The following is a 21,259-nucleotide window of genomic DNA, read 5'->3' as shown; positions in this document are numbered from 1 at the left end:
CCACATACCCCCCTACCCATTTTGCTCTGAAGTGTGTTTAATCCAAGGGCTCCCCCCACCTCCCTCCTGCCATGTTGTCGTAGGACTGAGTGCCAGCCCCAGGAGTAGGGCATGGATTAGGCCACAGGGAGGGCTGCTTAGCTCATTTGTTCAGCACTTACAAGGATCGCTACCCAGTGGTTGTCCTTGTGGGGAATAAGTGGCTACCTTCTAATGTGCCCGTGGGCATAGATATTCCCTGAGCATGGAAACCGAGGCGAAGTTTCTCTTGGTAGAGTCCTGATTATTGCTTCCTCTGTTTGACCCTCTGACCTGGCTCATAGCCGCCGGCCAGCTGTGCTGCGTTTTCAGGTACCCTGGCCGTGGTGGTGAGGACACGGGTGTGTTGCTCAGCCCTCAAAGCTCCTGTGGGTCAGGGCACTGGGGCACTAGTCTTAATCTCCCTGCTCAGCTTTCTCTGCAAGCTGGTGCTGGGAGAATGGTTTCAGTGACTTGTAAACCATTTCTTGGCAAGTAGAAAACTAATAGCCTCCTTCTTCTGGGTCCTCAGGAAAGCCCTGAGCGCACTCGCCTTCTCTCCTGATGGGAGATACATCGTGACTGGGGAGGTGAGTTAACAACTGGTGGATGATGAGGCAGCTCCATAGCAGCCCCTGGTTCTATCGGCTCCTCCAAGCTCATGGGCATGTCCTCCTGGTACTGGCCTCTTGTGGCCCTGAGGGCTGGCAGAAAGCACAGAGAGACTCTGGATTGCGCCCTCACCCACCCTCTGGGCCTGGTCTGGGGCTCATCCTCACCCTGTGTGAGTCCAGAGCCATAGGGTGCCTGTCCTGCCCAGACTGTACCCTGGAGTCAAGCCGTGTGGTTGATACTGCCTGCCTCCTACAGAATGGGCATAGGCCAGCTGTTCGAATTTGGGACGTGGAGGAGAAGAGCCAGGTGGCAGAGATGTTGGGCCACAAGTACGGGGTGGCGTGTGTGGCCTTCTCACCGAACATGAAGCACATTGTGTCCATGGGCTATCAGCATGACATGGTGGTGAACGTCTGGGACTGGAAGGTACCTGCCTCCCCCCAAAACAGGGCCCCAGCCCCTCTTCTGAGCTTTCATTCGGTTCTTAAAGTGCTTCCTCTCTCCCGGGGATGGTTTGGAAAGTGATTGGAGTGAAAGCAGATCAAGTATCTCCTGCCTGGTGAGTGATGCCAAGGTTGAGGCTGAATTGGCAGGGTATTGCCTGGGCTGTGGGACACAGGGATCAAACATGCAGGAGGAAGGGTGGCCCCCAGGGGTCAGGATTCTGAGGGGACACTTGGAGGTCAGGCCAGGCCAGGCATTGATAACAGTCATTCTTATATCTGTAATGGCACTCCCAGAGTTGCGAAGGGCTTTCCTCACCACACGGTCCTGGGAGGTAGTTAGTGTGAATATTATTACATACTTTATTTTACAAATAAGGAAACTGAGGCTCAGAGATGCTGACTGACTCACCCGCAGTCACACAGGAAGTGTCTGGTGTAGGAATTGAATCCAGGCCTTGAAATCCCAAGCTCCGTGCTATTTCCACTGTCGTGATGCTTCTGAGTAGGAATCACTTGGGCCCTCCCCAGCATCCCCCTCCCCTTGGCACACTTCTCCCCTGGCCCATTGTTCCATGAAGGGGCTGAGTCCTTTGTGGGGCCGCTGGTAGAGAAACAGGTTTGGCCACCTCAGGTCTGAGGTGAGCTGGGGACAGTGGCCCTGCTGCTCCTCTCCTCAGGCTTTGCCTGGCTCTGTCCTCCCTCACCCCTCCTGGGAGTGGTAGGATGGGGGTCATCATCTCCTGGGAAATTCACCCTGCCCATCTTCCCACCATGACTGCTGAGAGGAGACTCTGTGCTGAGAGGGGTAAGGAGAGGAGGCTGTGATGGCCCACAGAGCCAGACTAGCTCATCACCCCCAGGGCACACTGCCTGGAAGGAGCCGAGAAGGGGGTCAAGAAACTGAAGGTGTAGGACAGCGCATAAGCATGTTTAATGAAGCACCTGCTTGGTGCCAGGCTCTGGGCTGAGTGCTGGGGGGACAGAGAAAGGCAAAAACCCAGGTCGTGCCCTCTAGGAGCTCCCAAGCCAATGGAGGAGACACTAGGTCAGGAACTTGGCACAGAAGGAGCCACGTGCAGAGGAGACAGAAGGGATGGGGCGCAGAGGCTGGGAAAAGCAAGGCTGCCACAGGGGACCAGGGGATGTCTGGGAATGTTGGGGACTAGCCTTTTGTCCATGACTTTTCTAGAAAGACAGTGTGGTCGCCTCCAACAAGGTGTCCTGTAAGGTCATCGCCATCTCATTTTCTGAGGACAGCAGCTACTTTGTGACTGTGGGCCACCGGCATGTCAAGTTCTGGTTCTTGGAGGTGTCCAAGGACCTAAAGGTAAGAGAGACGGAGATGGGGGTGGGGAAGGCATTAGGGGGGTCCAGAGATAGAGTTAGAGAGAGATGGGAGGGCGGGGAGGGACAGAGGAAGGGGAAGAGGAGGGCAGAGGAAAGCCAGGAGGCTTGGCCTGGGGTCCCTGGAGGGCTCCCCAGGATCTGGGAAGTATTCCCTGAGCCTTCCGCTTTGGTTCCATTCTGTCCTTCAGCACACACCTGTTGAAGCCCTGCTGTGTTTAAGGCCTCAGTGGTTTCCCCTTTGTGTTCTGTTTTGTTTCTGGGTGGCCATTGCTTAGCTCCTGCCCCCCATTATGACTGCCCGCCTTAGACTCCAGCTCAGCTCCTTGGCTGGCTGCAGGCTGTGCCCCAGGCACTAGCTTTGAGTTCTTTGACTCCCCTCTTCGTCTTGCCTTTGCTGGCCCTGGGTCTGTTTCCCAGCTTGGCTCCTTTTCCTGTTCTCTTCCTGCCCTTGCCCCCGGTGGGTGGTCTGCTATTCACATGTTGTTCTAGGTGGCTGTCTCCTCTCTGGCCTGAGCATAGGCCCGGCGTGAGGCTGTGTTGGGTGCAGGGCTGTGACCTGGCCCCTTTTCCCTTAGGTGACTGGCACGGTGCCCCTCGTGGGGCGCTCTGGCATCCTGGGAGAGCTGCACAACAACGTCTTCTGTGGGTGTTGCCTGTGGGGAGAGGCAGGATGGCGGGCAACACCTTCTGTGTGTCCTACTCTGGTCTCCTCTGCCAATTTAATGAGAAGAGAGTCCTAGAAAAGTGGATCAACCTGAAGGTGCCCACATCCTTCTGTTCTTAGGAGTCTTTCTCAATGCTTTGAAATCTCTTCCATGCCTGGAACACATGGAAAAACCACCCCCACACCCCAACTTGTGCATCTGAGTTAGGCTCCCTAGGTGGGCGGCGGGGGCGGGGGAGTGAAGTGAGCTCTAAAAGATCTCTTGGAGGCCAAGGCCTGATCCCATGCCCCCTTCTCCCTCTCCTTTGCCCACAGGTCTCCCTTTCATCATGCTTATGCGTCAGTGAGGATCTCATCTTCTGTGGCTGTACCGATGGGACAGTCCGCATCTTCCAAGCACGTGACATGCATTATGTGACCAACTTACCCAAGCCTCACTACTTGGGAGTAGACGTGGCCCAAGGCCTGGATCCCAGGTACTTCAGCCACAGAGCCGTGGTCTTAGAGCTGCCCCTGCCAGGGAGTGTCAACCTGAGCAAAGATAAGCGGGGAAACCTGACTGGGTCTTTGGATATGTCTGGAGCCATGGCCCATGCCCCAGTGGAGGGAAGGGCTCCAATAGGCTCGGGGTAGGAGGAGCAGCCACTGTGCTTGGCTGAGGCTCAGTAGGACCGTCTGGCCTGGGAGAAAGTCTCCAGTGCCCAGCTTGGAAGAGACTGACACGCCTTCTTGAAGCTGTCTTCACCATGGCTTCCCAGGGGCTGTCTGTGGGCTGAGAGCCAGCTGGGGTGCCCCAAGGGAGGGGCACATCTCCCCTTCCCCCAGCCTCAGGGCAAGGAGACAAGGGGTCAGCTCACAGGTGCTGGTGAGGATGGTAAAGGAGACATCTTCTCTTGTCCAGCTTCCTCTTCTGTAGGAAGGCTCAGTCAGTCTATCCAGACACAGTGGCGCTGGCCTTTGACCCCTGCCACCACTGGCTGTCCTGTGTGTACAAGGACCACAGCATCTACGTTTGGGACATCCGAGACCTAACTAAAGTGGGCAAAGTATGGTCTGATCTCTTCCACAGTTCCTATGTCTGGAACGTCGAGGTGAGTTGGGCCCTCTCTCTCCCTCTCCCACAAAATCTTATAGGTAAAAGGTCCCAAGTCTTTGTCCCTGGAGGCCTGTGGGGGCTGGCCACTGGCTTGGGCAGAGTTGTGATGAGAGCCGACTTGCACTGTCCTCGGGGGGGCTCTAGGTTTACCCGGAGTTTGAAGACCAGAGAGCCTGTTTGCCTTCAGGATCCTTTCTGACCTGCTCCTCCGACAACACTATCCGCTTCTGGAACATGGAGAACAGCCCGACTTCTGGCCGTCCCAAGAATGTTTTCAGCAATGTGAGTAGTGTAGGGCTGCTAGGCTTTTGTTTTCCCTTTCTTCTTTCAAGTCAGGGGGAGCCCCTGCTCTTCCCAGAGCTCCCCCAAATTGCACTTCGCCTCTGAGCCATGATAGAGGGCAAAGATGGGTAAAGAGCACCCACTGGAGGATAGAGATGATTTCCCATTTCTCCATTCATTCCGTAGTCCGTCTTCTCTGGCCAGCATTGGTTTGCTCCCTTTAAAAGTTCAGCTATCCAAATCATGCTTCAGGAGTTTTGACCAACTTGTCTATTGAATTCAGCTTGGCTATACTGTGTGCTTGACCCCGTCCAGATGCCAGGAGCTAAGAGCAAGTGAGGGGCGGGCATTTTCCCAGGTCTCAGTTTCTGAGGCCTTCTTGTAGCCACTAGACTCACCTATCTTTTTTTAATTGTTTGGTATTTTATTTTCCCCCGGTTACATGTAAAAACAATTTTTAATTCATTTTTACAATTTTGAGTTCCAAATTCTGTCTTCCTCCCTCCCCACCCCCCTCTTTGAGAAGGCAAGCAATTTGATATAGGTTATACATGTAGGTATACTCATTTGTCCTGCTTAAATTGTTCCAAACCAATCTAACTACAAACGTGAAGACATGCCATTAGTAGCAACAAACCTTTCTTGGGCACCTCCTATAGACAGGGCTCGGTGCCAGGGGTGGGGATCCCTGCCTTCTGGATGGGGCAGTGATGGCAATAAAAATGGACCAGCGCTCTCTGGTATGAGGAGCTGTGGATCACTGAGGGTTGGAAAAGGCTTCACTCCACAGGGATGTTAGGTCCAGCTCTTGCCCCTCCCCCTTCATCAGTCACACTGTTTCAGGCCTGCAGGTGTCTCTCCACTGAGGCCTGGGTCCGGCCCCGCTCTTGGGTTTGCAGTCGTCCTGAGCTCTGCATGGCGGTGCCTTGATGGGAGCACCCTGGGCCTCCAGATACTGTTGATGGACACTCTCTGGACCTTTGGCTCTGATCTCAGGGCCTTCTTTCCTGGATGACTGGCTTATTGTTGCTTTTTCCTTCTCTTCAAAGAACCTGCTAAAGGTGGTATATGTAGAAAATGACATCCAGCATCTGCAGGACATATCCCACTTCCCAGACCGAGGAAACGAGAATGGGACTCCTGTGGACATGAAGTCAGGAGTTCGGGTCATGCAGGTCAGTCCTGATGGTCAGCATTTGGCCTCAGGTGACCGAAGTGGAAATCTGAGGCAAGTGTCACCCTCCCATGGCACCGGTTTTGGTGAGGGGCAGACTCACATTAGTCAGAGGCCTTAGGTTCATATCCTCCCCCGGTCCCCCAGCCCCTCCCTGTTGTCTTACCACTATGACCCTTGGGTTCTAGCCTCATAACCTTGGGCTGATGGCAAACCTGGGGGTATGCATGCATGTGCAGCTGGGCCAGGCAGGGCCATGTGTGTAGGGCTGGGTAGACCTGGCTCTCCTGCCCACTGGCTGTGGTGTGTCTCATTTTGCAGGATTCATGAGCTTAGGTTCATGGATGAGCTGATTAAGGTGGAGGCCCATGATGCAGAAGTTTTGTGTTTGGAATATTCCAAACCTGAAACTGGTGAGTTTTTTTTTTCCTTGGAGTGGGCAAGAATATGTGCAAGGAAGTGGAGAAATAGATGAACGAGGGAGGGGCCAGGGAGCTTCTTCTATGCCGTGACCACACCGTCCATCTCCTTCAGATTTCTTGGTGCAGGCATGTAGAGAGCTCTGGATTCATCTCAAGACTTTTAAAACTCAACTTGGAGCTTGAGAGAAATTCCTGGATATTGTAAGGCAACATGACCCTTTGGAAAGGCTGAGTTCTCTGGAGCCTGAGCTAACAGAGCCTGAAGCAGGGGTGTGCTCAGCAAGCTAGGACGAGGCTCCCCAAGCAAGTCAGCTTGGGGGAGGCTGAGAAGGTGGGAGGACCTGCTGGGCAGCCTGGGCCCTCTTCTCTTGCCAGGGGTGACATTGCTGGCCTCAGCCAGTCGAGACCGACTCATCCACGTGCTCAACGTGGAGAAGAACTATAACCTGGAGCAGACCCTGGATGACCATTCTTCCTCCATCACAGCCATTAAGTTTGCAGGTGAGGGCACACATTCGCAGAACTTCCAAATTAGAGAGGACCCCCGTGGCCACGTGTTCCACAAAGAGTCGAGAAGGGGCTGTAGGCCTTTGCCTGACGAGCTCCAGAGAGACTCCCTCGCCCCACCCCGCCCTGGTTCCCAAGGCTGCCCATTCCACCTTTGGGCAGCTCTAATTCTGTTCCTGAATCAAAGCTCGAATTGTTTCTTTGCAGCCTCCTCCCGTTCCTGGTTCTTCCCTCTGGGCCCCAAAGCCCAAGGCTCATCTGCTTCTGCCCTGTGGTCTTGGTCTCATTCTGGCCTGAAGATGATAGGGGAGGGGTGGGGTCACAGGGAGACCTCTGGGTGGTCAGGAAGGGTGGCAGAGATGACAGGACTGAAGGTGACTGATGAGGGTGAGGGGAGGCAGAGAGGAATGCTGGTGGGTGGTGGGCATGTGGCGGTCGGTCAGGAAAGATGGGGAGGTGCCTGGCAAGTGGCTTGTTTACAACAAGGACTGATTGTGTGGGAGAGTGGGTCCTTCTTGCAACGTGATATGGAGCAGAGGATGGAAGCTCTGGCAGCTGATGGGGGCCATGACCTCAAGATTTGGGGGGTAAAGATGACTGGCAGCTCGGGGTGGGGAGGGGGCATGTGACAGGCAGAGATGGAGATTACAGTGAGGTTAGGAGGTTTTTAGGAGGCCCTGGGGAGATCTCAGTGAAGATCCCAGCAACAGGTACAGAATGTTTTAGGGCTGGAGAAGTATTATCTATCATCATAGGCAGAGGAAAGAAGGTGCTTCCATTTTCACTTGAGACTCTCTGTAAGAGGACAGCTGAACACCTCATGTTGTTGCATTAGGGCCTGGCAAGATTCTTCCAGTTAGCAATCAGAGGCAGCTGAGCAAGCTCGTGTCATGTCTGGAGAAGAGGCAGGACCTCTTCAGGGAGTCAGTGTGAGCAGGCAGCAGGGCTGAAGGAACATCTCTCCTCTCCAGGGTATCAGAAATTCAGCTCACAGATATTACATGCCCACTCTGCAGGCAGTGAGGCCTAGTGGCTAGAATACCAGCCTTGGAGCCAGGAACACCGACCAGGCCTCTGACACATCCTGGCTGTGTGTCAGACCTGTGGAGTCAAGTGTAAATAGAAACGCGGCAGCGACTGTGTTGTGCTGTATTTTTATTGGTTTTGTTCAACCTTTCCCAGTTAAGATGTGTCTGGCTTGCACTCAGGCATTTTGCAGGCCTGGAGTTTTAACTGTTATGCTCTAGGCAACTCTGTAAGACCAAATAAAGTGCACAGGGTGGGCTACTCTGCATTCTTAGGAGAAGTTTCCTCCCCTGGGAAATTCCCTCATCCAGTGACATCACAGATCCAGTACTGATCTCCTCTGTTGGCCTCGCGCTGTGCTCGCCAGATCCTAGGGATACCAAGATAAGAGCAGACAGTCCCTGCCTCAGGGAGATTCCAACCTCCCTGGGGCTAGGGTGCCCTGTGTACACACAACTAAGAAAACAGAAGGAAATGTGGGGAGGAGGGAGAGAATACAAACACATGGTGAAAGGGCTTCATGTAGTGGGTGGCTCCTGAGTTAAACCTTGAGGGAAGTGAAGAAATCTAAGGTGGAAATGAGGAAGGAGGAGTGCATTCCAGGCGTCCTGGGCCTGGGCCAAAGCATGGAGACACAAGATGGAATGTCAAGTTGGGGGACTGCCTGATAGCTCCCTTTGGCTAGGACATACGCTTTGGGAAGGGGAGTAAGACAGAGAAGGTCTGGAAGGCAGGCCAAAAGCAAGTCTTGGAGGATTTGAAATAATAGCAAAGCTATTATGATTTTTTAAATAATGAATGTTTAAGTTAGTATTAAATGCCGGTCTGAGGAGTTTACATTTTATCCTCTTCTCATTAGCAAGTCCCTAAAAATTGCGTATGGCAGTGAGCCGTTCAGGTCTTTGTCTTAGGAAGATGATTTTGGCTCTTGTGTGGTGGGTGGATTGGAGAAGGGAGATGCTGGAAGTGGGAAAATGAGGAGGAAGCTATTGAGGAGAGGAGTGATGAGGATCTGAGCTAGGTTTGGGGCCCTGTGAGTGAGGACAGGGAGGGGGACAGATGGGAGAGAGGCTGTGGGAAAGCTCAACATTTGATTGACAGTGAGGAGTCAGGGAAGGAGGAGTCAGGAGAAGTTGAGGAAAGGTCAGCCTGGATAAGGAGAGAAATGAAGCCTGGTTATCATCCGCATAGAGATGATCATTGACTTCATGGGAACTGATGAGAGAAGAGATCTTTGGAAGGAGCTTTGGTGAATAACCACAGTTCTGAGGGTGGGAGATGGCTGCTGATGATGATGAGAGAGGCAGGAGGAAGGCCTTCAGAGACAAAGCAACCATGGAAAACACTCTTCAGAAGCCCTGGAGGATCCTAGGTTGTGCCAAGAGAGTAGAGGATGGAGGAACAGCCCAGAGAAGGAGCACTGAATGTTTAAAGCTTGGTAATTGGTACAGGGTTCACTGGAATGGGAGCACAGAGCTGAAAGGGTCCATTGAGATACCAGAGTGCTGGCCTATCACTTTACAGAGGAGGAAGCAGACTCTCAGGGCAACTTGCTGAAGGTCATACTGGTAGTCAGGAGTCAAGATTCAATTCCCAGTTATTTTTAAAGGCAATGCTTTTCCCACTAGGCCCTCAAATAAACCACTAGGTAGCTGTGTGATCCTAGGCAAGTCCCTTAACTCCTGTTTACCTCAGTTTCCTCAGCTGTAAAATGGGGATCACAATAGCTCCTACCTCCCACAGTTGTTGTGAGGGATCAAATGAGATGATATTTGTAAAGTGCTTAGCCTGGTGCCTCGCACATAGTAGGTGCAACATAAATGCTAGCTGTTATTGTTATTAATATCCAGGGTCCAGAAAGAAATGTTTCCTAGAGAAGAATAGTGCATGGTGTCTTCTGAAGTGGACATTTGCACAGAAAGCTAGTGATAAATGCTATGGTGACCCCACAGTGAGCTGAGCAGAGAACCTTCCGGCTGGAGTTAGCCACTCTGTTGTGCCATGGCACCCTTGCCTGAGTGGGCCAAGCTGGACCCTCTGCAGAAGCTTGTGCTTCCAGGAGAGGCCAGCGCACAGGGGTCATTGAGTAATGCTCAAGGAAGGAGATTCAGGGGCTAGTGGTTGATGCCTGTACAGAGGACTCTTTGCTGACAAGTCATGAGATGAGTAAGGCAGGTCTTGGTATGTTTCAGAGAAACTCCTGAGCCTTATTCAGCGTATTGGCCGATACTCACTGATGGTGGTCTATTTCCAGAGAGTGCCACCTAGGAAATATCGCCAGGGACTGCTAAAGTATAGGACAAGAAATCGAAGACTTTGGGGGCACATGGGAGGTGTTTTCATCACAGCTGCTAGTTGACGGTAGGAATTCACTTCAATCCAGTGATTATTAAGTACCTACTATATGCAAGGAGTTCCTAAGGAGAAGCATATTTGGTTAGTTAACTGTTAGTTTGAGAAGATGGCATGAGGGCACAGGCTTTGGAATTTAAAGTCTGTTAAAGGCTGCTTAGGGGCAGCTAGGTGGTGCGGTAGATAGAGCTCTGGCCTTGAAGTCAGGAGGAACTGAGTTCAAATCTGGCCTCAGACACATGACACTTACTAGCTGTGTGGCCCTAGGCAAGTCACTTAACCCTGATTGCCTCACTAAATATAAAGGCTTCCTGATCAAGGTGGAGCGCACTTAGGAGAGATCTTAAAATTTATTCTGTCTGGAGTTTTGTGAACTTGGTTGAGAACTTTAAATGCAAAAGGAAGAATAAGGGAAAAAAAGCGTCCATATCTGCCCACCCAAATAGCTGCCACTACCATAGGGTGAGGAGGAGAGTCTTAGAGAGGAGACGGTACCGAAGAAGGAGCTGGCAATCAGACTCATGGCCTTTGAGGTCTCTCCAGAAGCAGAGGAAGCACAAGACAGTAACCAGTGAGTGGGAGGCCAGAACACCAGGCAGTGCGTGTGGCTCAGCAGACCTTCCCAAGACTTGGGACTTGGGTGGGGACGCCCGACCAGACCAACCTGACCACAGCTAACTGAGTTTTCAAGGACAGAATAGATTTAATAGGCAGACCAGATGAAACAGAACAGCGCAGGAGCTTTTTGGACATAATTTGTTTTGACAAAATGGACACCTCTCAACAAACATCCAGACCAGCCTGGCCACAAAGTATATTCTCTGCACACAGTTAAACCAAACTGTCTTACAGCATGTTTGTACGAGCACCGGATTGGAGAAGATACACTTGTGTGAAGAAATTCTGAAGGGGGAAGCTTGGCCAAAATAATTTGGGGGAGGGGAAGTCAGAGGAAGGTCAGAGAGGAGGAATTTGAGGAGGAGATGACAAGCCAGGCCTGGAAGCAGGAGGCAGACACAGGGCCTCCCACTGATGGGGTTTACTGATGTGTGTTATCTGGGCGCAGCCGACATTTTGCATCACACATAAGCACCTGCCCCTGCACTCCAAAGTAATTCCCCCCGAACAGTAACAGGTGATTGCTTCTTGACTTTCCTTGATGACGATTCATTCGACAAAAAGTGGAATACGTACCAAGGACTTGTTCTGGATCTAAGTCTGACCAATATGGATGGACTGGTCCCCAAAGTAAAAATGCTGGGAACTGTTGGAGGAAGGAGCCATTCTATCTTCAGATATGTGACACGGGAGAGGAAAGCCAAGCATTGTCTGATGCACATTCCAGGTTTTCAGAGAGTACTTGGAGCAGTGGTTAGGGCACTGGACTGATCTGAATGTGAATCCTGCCTCAGATACTTACGAGCTGTGTGATCCTGGGCAAGTAGCTTCACTTCTATTTGCCTCTGTTTCCTCTTTTTTTTCCTCTTCTTTTTTTTTAATCTTTTTCCTTTTGGGGTGAGTCAATCGGGGTTAAGTGACTTGCCCAGGGTCACATAGCTAGTGAGTGTCAAGTGTCTGAAGTTGGATTTGAATTCAGGTCTTCCTGACTCCAAGGCCAGAGCTCTATCTGCTGTGCCCCCTAGGTGCCCTTGTTTCCTTTCTTGTAAAATGGAGATAGCAGTTGTGGTGAGCCTCAAATGAGCTAATATGAGTAAAACCCTTTAATGTAAATATTAATCATTTTGAATAGGCCATGTAGGCTGGGCTAGATGACTCCTCGGGTCCTTCCAACTCTCAAATTCTGTAATTCTGTGGTGTAGTAGATATGGTTTTGGACTTCAACTGAGGAAGATCTAAGTTCAAATCCTACCTTAGATACTAGCTGTGGGACTCTGGGTAAGTCACTTAATCTCTCTGTGCCTCAGTTTTCTCATTTGTTAAATGAAGGGATTTGGACCTGATAGCTTCAAAAGGCCCTTTCAGTTCCAAATCTAACCCTGTAGAATTCTTGGGCTACAAACATGGAGGAACTTGGTTGTTGAAGTAGAAGTGATGGGAACTTTGGGGGGAAATTACTACATCATAGTACTTGTGATGGGAAATTGAACAAAGTGACATGTGCAGACTGGGGAAAAGTAGAAGGAGCTGTTTAAAGAGACTGATATTTACGCACAGGGAACTCACTTGAAAAATTATGCGTTATTTTTATTGGTGCCATTTGTTTTCACATCACATCTTTTTTTATTATTATATTTATTTCTGAATATATCTTGCTCCTGACCCTTGGCAATCTTTCTCGTGTAGCAATGTTTCAAAAAGAAAGAGGAAAAAAGTTCAACAATACTAACCAATACCGTGCTCCGTATCTGACAGTGGGCACAGTATTCCATACCCCTACTCCCCTAACTCTGCAGTGAAGAGAGGGCGGTACATTTTAACTCTTCTCTAGGACCGTACTTTGACCAATTAGGTTTTTGTTTTGTTTTAACATAGACGATAGAAGCAAAGGAAGGTAATGGAGGATGAGTACGAAAGGGTGATCTAAGCGTGTAAAAACTGTGCCAGGGATACCAAGGCTTGCAAATGGTAAGGGCAACGAGAAAGGCATTTTAAGGTGTGCTGGGGGCAAGAAGAATATGAAGGAAGAACTCCAAGGGAGTGGGACGATGGTAACGGTAATGGAATACAGAATAACCCTCTTCTGTTTTCTAAGAATGACCTTCCAAGTGACAAGCTCCAAAGCAGGGCCCAGTGAGTTGAAGTTCCATGTAAGTTTTAAGAAGGTGGGAAGAGCACCTTGCTGCCCTCATGAACTCAGGTCACCAGGTCCAGACCAATGACATCGTCCTAGGCTGCTGAAGGCAGTGGTGGTTATAACTGCTCAGCCTCAGTCATTTTTGGAGAATTCCAGAGCATAGGGAAGGATCTTTAAGACTAGGGATGGACAAATCTTCCAGTTTTCAATAAAGAGAAGAAAGTAGACTCTCCAGGCTGTAAGCCAGTGACTGTGGCTTTGATTCCTGGCGAACCTGTAGACTTGTATTATTAAAGTAAAGGTTTATAAGTGGTTCCAAAGAGAAGCAGGGATCACTAAGAGCCAGCCTGGCTCCACCAAAGCCAAATCAGGCTGGACCTTCTTCTGTAAAGTTCCTCAATGGGGAAACGCTAGATAGCATGCCTAGAATGCAGGAAAGCTTTTATCGGTGTCTCTCACGAAGTCTTTGTGGACAAGGCAGAGAGGTTTGGGCTCTGTGGTAGCATAATTAGGTGATGTACAACTGGTTAGCTGATTGGACCCAAGGAACAGTATCACAGTGAAGGAAAGTTTCTAGTTGAGTGCCCAGAAATCTGACCTTAGCCTTTGCCATTTGTCATGTTTGTTTATGACTTGAATGAAGACATCAATGAAAACATGTTTATTAGACTGGCAGATGACATCAAGTTTAGAGGGGTAGCTAAAGTTATAGTCAGGATCTAAAATCAGTCTATTAAGTGCTTACTGTGTGAAGACCTTGACAGACTTGTGTGATCACCAGACTCTAATAAGATAACCTTCAGTGGTGAGATGTGGAACTACCATTTGATCTGAAAAATAAACTGCCTTCTGCGCCCTGAGCCTTGGGATGAGGAAGCATAGTTCATGGGGGAAAATGATCTGGGAATTTCAGGGGACTGTAAGCCCAATAGGGTGTGGTGGCTGCATTAAGAGAGGCCTGTGCCAAGAACAAGGGAGGTGATAGGCTCACTGTCTCACCTGCTGCCCAGGCCAGACCATAGCTGCAGTCTGGAAGGTGGTTGGAGTTATAGGCACAAGTGGGATCCCAGTGAGGTGGGATTTGGAGGAAAAGATGGATCTAGAGATGAGAGGATGTGAGGGGTCCCAGTGAGTGCTGAAGGTGACCGACCCATGGGAGGGCTGGGAGTTTCCACAGAGCCCCTCCAAAGTGGCAACTGTAGAAAGTCAGGCCTTCCTCAAGCCAGGCTGGGCCAAGCTGTGGTCAGGGGCCCAACCTTTCTACCCTCCTGTAGGGAACAGAGACATCCAGATGATCAGCTGTGGAGCTGACAAAAGCATCTACTTCCGCAGTGCCCAAAAGGTCAGAGGGCTGGCTATTCTTGTTCCTCCCAGGGACTGGAGTCGGGTGGGGGGTGGGACTGAAGGTAGGGGATTGTGGAATGCTTTATGGGCAGGCTACCTTCACCCTTAGGGACAGAGTGATACTTGGTTTCAGCCAATTTCTCTGTTCTTTTTTAAAAACCAAGATGGTGCCCAAAGGTAGGGAGTGGGAGGTGGGTTTTCCTGGTCTCTGAAAACCGCTTGTGGCCCTAGGTGTCTGATAGCCTTCATTTTGTACGTACGCATCATGTGGCGGAGAAGACCACCCTGTATGACATGGACATTGATATCACCCAGAAGTATGTGGCTGTGGCCTGTCAGGACAGGAATGTGAGGTGAGCTGGCTTTGCCCTTGGCCTGATCTCGGTTCCTAGCTCATCCCTGACCCTGGCTGAAGCCTTGTGGCCCTTCCCTTGGTCCGCACTGACTGGGGCCCAGTGAGGTCCGAGTCGGCCCTCCTTCCTGCTCCCCTCTGAGCCTCTGCAAGGGGCAGGGCTGAGGGTGAGTGGAGGGAGCTGGCAGCCCGGGCTGGGGTCAGGTGGGCTTCGGAGACCCTGAGGGTGCCTGGTGTTCTCCCCAGAGTCTACGATACGGTCAATGGCAAACAGAAGAAATGCTACAAAGGCTCTCAGGGGGATGATGGCTCCTTGCTGAAGGTGAGAGGACAGGCGGGGGGAGCAGTGTGTCTGTCAAGTCCGAGGCCTTTCGAGGCTGGGCGTTGATTTACTGAGGGCTCCGCGCACTGGAGACAGGCCCCAGGAGGGAGGAAGAGACTGGGCAGTGAAAGAAACACCAGAAAGCAGCATGAATAAACCATGAAGAATAGAGTGAAAAAACAAAAGGTTCAGAAGGGGCAAGAGACGGGGCAGTTTGGTGAATACCAAGTCCAGTTTAATCCAGAGAGAGCAGGCCAGCACCGACCCTGCAGTCAGTAGTCTTGGAGAGTTGTCTGGGGCATTGGGAGGTGATGTGATGTGATGTGATCTATGCAGGGGCCCCGCCTGTACGGGCGGAAGCTAGTCTTGAACCCAGGGCTTCCTCGCTCCCAGGCCAGCTTTCTAGCCGTGATGTTGTATGCCTCTCAAATTGAAGAGATGCTTTCAAAAACTCAAACTGCGTGGAACCAAAGCTCATGGTTTCAAAAATAATCTTCTTTCTCTATTTTTGTATACTGAAATGTTCATAATTAACAAGAATGTTTGCATTTTTTAAGAAGTGGCCTTTCCCATAGTCACGTGCTAGCCCTTTGGAGATTTGCTGTGAGGCCCTGCTATGGGCCAGGTGACTCTAGAAGGGGTCGGGGGGTTAGAGGGGCAATCTCCCCTCCCGTTGGGGCAGAAAAGTTCATAGGAGCTGCCTCCTGGAACTGTGCAGAAGGACCGCTGGGGAGTAGGGACGAGACAGGCATGCTGACCTTCTCCAGGAGGAGGGGCTGAAGGCCCAAGGGGAGGTGCTTCCCATGCCAAGGAAGAGTAGAATTTGCAGTCAGGTTGATGATGTTGTTTCCCCCTTTCCCCTTGGGCAGGTGCAGGTAGACCCTTCAGGCACCTTCCTAGCCACCAGTTGCTCTGACAAGAGCATCTCGGTGATTGACTTCTATTCTGGAGAGTGCATTGCCAAGATGTTTGGGCATTCAGGTAGGTCCACCCACTTCTTGTCTGGGCCCAGGTCCCAGGCAGGGCCTCTCCTCAGGATCCACACCTCTTTGGCTGCTTTCCCACAGAGGTGGTTGTGAGAGACTCTTCTCTGATTTGATTGCAGAAATTGTCACAGGCATGAAGTTTACTTATGACTGTCGCCACCTGATCACTGTATCTGGAGACAGGTAAGGAAGTAATCTTGAGACAGGACACATTTCTGAACCATTGGGGTTGTGTGGGCGGGGGATGTGAGGTGAAGAGGCAGTAGAGAAATGAAAATAGTATTTTATAATTTAAAGTTTGTTTAAACCAATTTCAATGTCCATAGTTTCATTTGAACCTCATGACAGTTGACTGGTTGACCAGCGTGGATATATCTGTGAAAACTCTGAGGTGCTGTGGGGCCCACGGGGGCGCCATGGGCAGCGTACATGGAGCCAGCACAGATATGTGTGCCATAGCAAAGGCTCCTGTGACCAGTGGGGATATTCTCCAGGTAGCTCTCACACAGTAGCCATGTGGACAGAACACCCGGGCCTGGTGGATGCGTCCTAGCTGGGGAGTACTTGGACCTGTGCAGCTGTTCCTAGGGTGTCCCTCTGTGCTCTGTAGCTCAGGCACCAAAGTGCCAAAGCTCGTGGCTGCTGCAGGGCTGTCTACTTTTACCCTGCATAGTATGGATGTGCCTTCGCTCATTCTCAGGGATTTACATCTTTTCTTCTTGTTGTTGTTCAGTCATTTTTCAATCATATCTGACTCTTTGTGACCCCATTTGGGGTTTTCTTGGCAGAGATACTGAGGGGTTTGCCATTTCCTTCTCCAGGTCATTTTACACATGAGGAAACTGAGGCAAACAGGGTAAAGTGACTTGCCCAGGGTCACACAGCTAGGAAGTATCTGAAACCAGATTTGAACTCTGGAAGATGCATCTTCCTGACTCCAGGCCCAGTTCTTTATGCACTATGGCACAACCTAGCTGTCCCAATGGTGCTCGTGAGTTTTTGTCAAATTTTTCAGTGTCATGGTCCTACGATGGAGCTGCCCTCTGACATGAGGCTGCTGAACTTCCTTAGAATATTCTCAGGGAATTAAAGTTTAGACTTCTCAACTGGGAGAAAAAAAAAACCTAAAAATTCAAAGGATGGGAGAGAGGATGAGATTGAATTTGACTTTGATTTCTAGAATATATTACTAAAGGGATGATTTGTAAGCATTTAGAAAGGAAAGCAGCGATCACCAAGAGCCAGCAGCTTAGGCCAGTCTACCATTGTGTCCTCTTTTGGCACGTCATCAGCTTGGTAGATGAAGGGCACACTGTTGACCTTGCACTCCTGGATTTTGGCAAAGCATTTGGCAAAGTCTCTTGTGCTCTCTCGGGGGATGAGGTCCCATATAAGGGTTAGAGGACAGGGCAGTTAAGACCCAACTTGGCTGAACGAGTGAACCCAAAGATAAGTCCTGAAAGGCAGCAGTCAGCCTGGAGGGAGGAAGCCTCAAGTGGCCTGTCTCAGAATTTTTGTCTGTACCTTGGAGGATGGCACTGGCGGTATACTTAGCAAACAGGCCACTACCACAGAGCCTGGAAGGCCACCTAGGGGGACACATACCTGGAGCTCAGCTCAGCTGTCGAGGCTCACAGAGGCCTTTATATGTAGGATCCCATGGCGGCCTCCCTCCTTCAGATGAGGCAGCTGAGGTGTGACAGGGTTTAGATGGTCACACAGCATCAGAAGCGGGATTCGAACCTGGATCCCTCTCGTCCAGAGCTCTTTCCACTGGGCCATCCTGCTTCTTGGTCTTTAAATGTCCTGAGCTCTCCCCTCACCCCACCCCTTTCTCTTTCCTTTGTCTGAGGACCATAAGGTGCTTCCATCTGACTCAGAGCTGAACCCTCGTAGATGATGTCACCCTCCCCACCTTCAAATGGGAGCTCTTGGGGAGCAAGGACTCTTCTCAGCAGTCTGTTTGTATACTGAGTGCTTAGAATAGCCCTTTGTGCATAGTGAGTGTTCAGTCCATTCTTCGGTCCTTTTCCTCCTCTTCTTCCTCCTCTCTCCCCCTTTACCAGTCTGCTCACGTCTTGCCTGGTCTTTCCCTTTCCTCCAGTTGTGTATTTATCTGGAAGCTGGGCCCAGAGATCACCAACTGCATGAAACAGCACTTGATGGAAATCGATCACATTGATCAGGAGAAGAAAATGAAAGAGAGAAAGTGGTGCAGCCAGCTGAGGTAGGTGGCTGCTGCTCTGGCTGCCTCTGTCTCACGAGGTTGAGAGCCTCTGTCTGTATAGTGGCACAGAGCACTCCAGTTACCTCCCAAGAGGCTCACAGTGACCCTGAAAGTGGTGGTCCAGGGTCTGAGGGCTAGAAAGGGGCTCATCGCTCCTTCTTCCATTGGGAAGCAGCTTGTGAGACAGTAGCTGTGAGACAAGCAGTACCTTGGGCAAACCTAGCCTTTCCCTTCCTCCATGTCCTTTCTGTCCTTCAGCCAGAGGCCATGGCAGGGGAAAGGGATCTCAGACGGAGATTTTCTGGGCCAGAGCTGAGCTGCAGAGAGTCAGTCGTGTCCTGCTCAAGGTCAGGGGCAGCCAGTTTTCTGGGTTTGCCTGGCCATGGTGGGGCGGCCTCAGGGAAGGTCCTAGAGCTGTCCCCTCCTCTGCCCTTTGAGTTCAGGCGGGAGACTTACGTGTCTGTGCCCGGTGGAACTTGCTCCCTGAGCCCTGGAGAACAGACGGATGATGAGCTGGAAGAGGAGTGTGAGCAAGAGTTGCTGCTGAAGACCCCCACTAAAGACAGCTTTGAAACAGGCAGGTCCCTGCTTGCCCAGGGAGGACAAGGGCCAAACACTTGGCCTCTAGTGCTCACTCCCTTGGGCTTCCCCTCCCTGCGCCTTGGGCTCCTCATCTGTAAAAGGGAGATGTTAGCCCGGCTGGCCCCTGATGCCCTCTAGGTCAACACCTGGGATTTCACTGCCATGAAATGACATGGCTCAGGGGCTGTAGTCTGGCCCCCCCAGCCTTCGTGCTCAGAGGTTTTCCCAGGGGGCTGCCCACTCCCTGCACTGGAAAGGTTTGAATCGTGCCACAGAATTCCAGTATTGGAAGGGCACTTGGTGGGCATCTGGTCTGCAGTAGCTCCAGCCTCTGCCCCACCTCTGCCCAAAGCAGCTCCATCCCATTTCTTGGCAGCTGCTCATTTGGGGGAAGTTGTTCCGTCCCTTGTCCCTTGGGGGTAAGAGACCCCTGAGCTCCTTTGTGCTTGGGTGGGGGGTTCCCTTTTTCTCATTAGGTAGTTGGGGTCAGGTCTGGGTAGCTGTTGAGGACAGTGAGCCCCTGCTATTGTAACTCCTTTCCCTCCTCTAGCCCCAGGGCTAGAGACATGGGGAGAGGATGTTCCTCCTGACCTTGAACCCTTTGGCTTTGTAGATCCCCGGTGCCTGCTGACAAATGGCAAGCTTCCTCTCTGGGCAAAGCGGCTGGTGAGTGCTGGTTTGGCTTGGGAGGGGCAGCTCCAGGCCTAGGGGCAGTATGATCAAGTGAAGGCCTTGCCTTGTTTCTGAGGCCCTCACTTCTTTGCTGGCTGTTTCCTGGCTTGGGGCTCATAGCCCCTCTAAAATCCAGGGGATTTTAGGAGGGGATCTGGCTCCCCTCAATCACCCAGGAAACCTGGTCTGCTGCTTCTGCTAGGCAGAGGTGCCAGGGGTCCCAGGTCACTTGGAGCTGCTTCCTGTGCCCTCTCTCAGGACCATGGACCACGTAGTTGGTCCAGAGGGTGCTAAGTCTCTTTAAAGGGTAGCACTGTCATCTTCATGGGTAGCTATGGTGCCAGAACCCAACTTGAGGCCTTGAACAGAGTTAGTGCTTCATAGGTATCTGTTGCATAATCAAAGAGGCTTAGCTGCTCTGGTGGCATGCCCAGCCACTGGTCAGCAGGACTGAGGAGGAGGCCTGGCCAGCCAGGGTTCCCCACCACTGGCTCTTGTCCTTCCCCCAGGTAGAGGCCCTTGAGCATTCTGCTGGGAAATGAGTAGCTGAACAGTTGGCGGGCAGGGGCACAGCTGGCTGTTACTTTGTCTTTGTAGCTGGGGGATGATGACGTGGACGGGGCCACGTTCCATGCCAAGCGGAGCTACCAGCCTCATGGCCGCTGGGCTGAACGGGCTGACAGAGAGCCCATCAAGACCATTTTGGATGCCCGGGACCTGAACTACTATTTCAGCCCCGTGAACCCTGACATGCTGGATGACTGTGGCCTAGAGAAGGTGGAGCCCAAGAGTCTGGCCCAGCTGCTCACTGAGGTCAGTACCCCAACTCTGGGTTTCCTAGGCAGACTCAGACACAGGCTTTGGTGATCACACTAGGGTAGCCTGCTCTCTTCTCACCAGCTGACCTGCATGGAAGTCAGGCCTGGCTGGGCCTGCCCTCAGACCATGAGCTTCTGTCTTCCTTCAGACAGAGGGCCAAGAGGACCGAAGCCAGACAGAGAGTGGTTTCCGGTGTCCGGACTTCCTCCAATTGGATCTGGGGTCTTCTAAGGCGAGTGACATCATCATTTACACCCTGGAGCCAGAGGCCATCCCGGACAGGTGTGCCTTTTCTTCTGGCAATAACTACTACTTCTGTTGGTGGGTCCTTTGAGGATGGAGGGGGTGGGCTTTGTCAGCTGGACCCGTGGGCTTCTGGATAGGAGGATGGCTCTGGGGGGATGAGATCTGGAAGGGCAGCCTGAGCCTCAGAGCAGAGGGTGACGGGCAAGGAGTGAACACCTTCCACGTGTGCTGCACGCGAATCTCTCTCTGGGCCTGTTTCCTTCTCTGAGGGCTAGAGAGAGAATCTGCTTCTCCCACTTTGATTCACATCCCCGCCACTCGGGCACACAAGAGTTCACAAAGCACTTTTCTCAAACAATGGGGATAATAATCCCTGTTTTGAAAAGAGAATTTGAGAAGTGCAGTGACTCCCTGGTGGTCTCACAGTCAGCCAGTATAAACATAGATACAGGATTGAAGCCTCAGCATTTCTGCCTCCTCGTCCAGCCTCCTTTCCTGGATCCTTGTGGCCAGCCCAAGGAGGTGTTTCCCAGGACCCAGGAGGTTGGCGGCCCCTTTGGGAGATTACCCAGTGAGCTTTGAGAAAGTGCCAAGTACATCCTGGGCTCTGTGCTTGCAGTGGGGGCATGGAGACCCAGGTGAACAATCTCTGTTCTTGAAGGTTTATGCTCACGTCAGGGAAAGCCCTCTAGCCTGAGGTAGACATCCATCTGGGGCACTTCTGATTGTCCCTAGGAGCAAGAAAGGTCAGTGGGGGTGCCGTCAGTGATAGCCTCTCCCTTGGGTTTTCTCCCTGCTTTCAAGTGAGTACCATCTAAAAGAAGTGGACATCTCCCCCTGCCAGCGGGGCAATGGTTTTCTTCGAGTCAACTCACTTCTGACTGGGGATCTGGACAGCCGGGCCCCGGAGCACCAGCCCGAAGGTAGGCTTGAGGCAGACAGCCCCCTCTGTGGGGTAGAAGGGGCTCCTGGGGCTCCTGGGCTCTGACTGGGTCTTCTCTGGGC

At 51.7% G+C, this 21,259-nt stretch overlaps 1 protein-coding gene across 1 annotated transcript in view; it reads left to right on the top strand.

Moving 5' to 3' along the window:
* The window catches only part of WDR62 (WD repeat domain 62), a 35,140-nt gene that overhangs the window by 8,213 nt on the left and 5,668 nt on the right, over positions 1-21,259 (top strand). Inside the window, 22 exon segments of the mRNA XM_020976928.2 lie at positions 551-608; positions 889-1,059; positions 2,269-2,406; positions 3,002-3,073; positions 3,076-3,186; positions 3,406-3,566; positions 3,992-4,181; positions 4,331-4,468; positions 5,518-5,696; positions 5,964-6,055; positions 6,440-6,565; positions 13,979-14,046; positions 14,280-14,401; positions 14,647-14,722; positions 15,592-15,703; positions 15,828-15,891; positions 17,813-17,935; positions 18,379-18,512; positions 19,131-19,183; positions 19,787-20,002; positions 20,157-20,290; positions 21,059-21,177. Coding sequence (XP_020832587.1) covers positions 551-608; positions 889-1,059; positions 2,269-2,406; positions 3,002-3,073; positions 3,076-3,186; positions 3,406-3,566; positions 3,992-4,181; positions 4,331-4,468; positions 5,518-5,696; positions 5,964-6,055; positions 6,440-6,565; positions 13,979-14,046; positions 14,280-14,401; positions 14,647-14,722; positions 15,592-15,703; positions 15,828-15,891; positions 17,813-17,935; positions 18,379-18,512; positions 19,131-19,183; positions 19,787-20,002; positions 20,157-20,290; positions 21,059-21,177 — 2,657 coding nt within the window.

Source organism: Phascolarctos cinereus, unplaced genomic scaffold (assembly GCF_003287225.1).
Source record: "Phascolarctos cinereus isolate Bilbo 61053 unplaced genomic scaffold, phaCin_HiC Scaffold_726;HRSCAF=1367, whole genome shotgun sequence".
NCBI classification, from domain to species: Eukaryota; Metazoa; Chordata; class Mammalia; order Diprotodontia; family Phascolarctidae; genus Phascolarctos; species Phascolarctos cinereus.
This window is presented reverse-complemented; position numbering and strand designations above follow the sequence as displayed.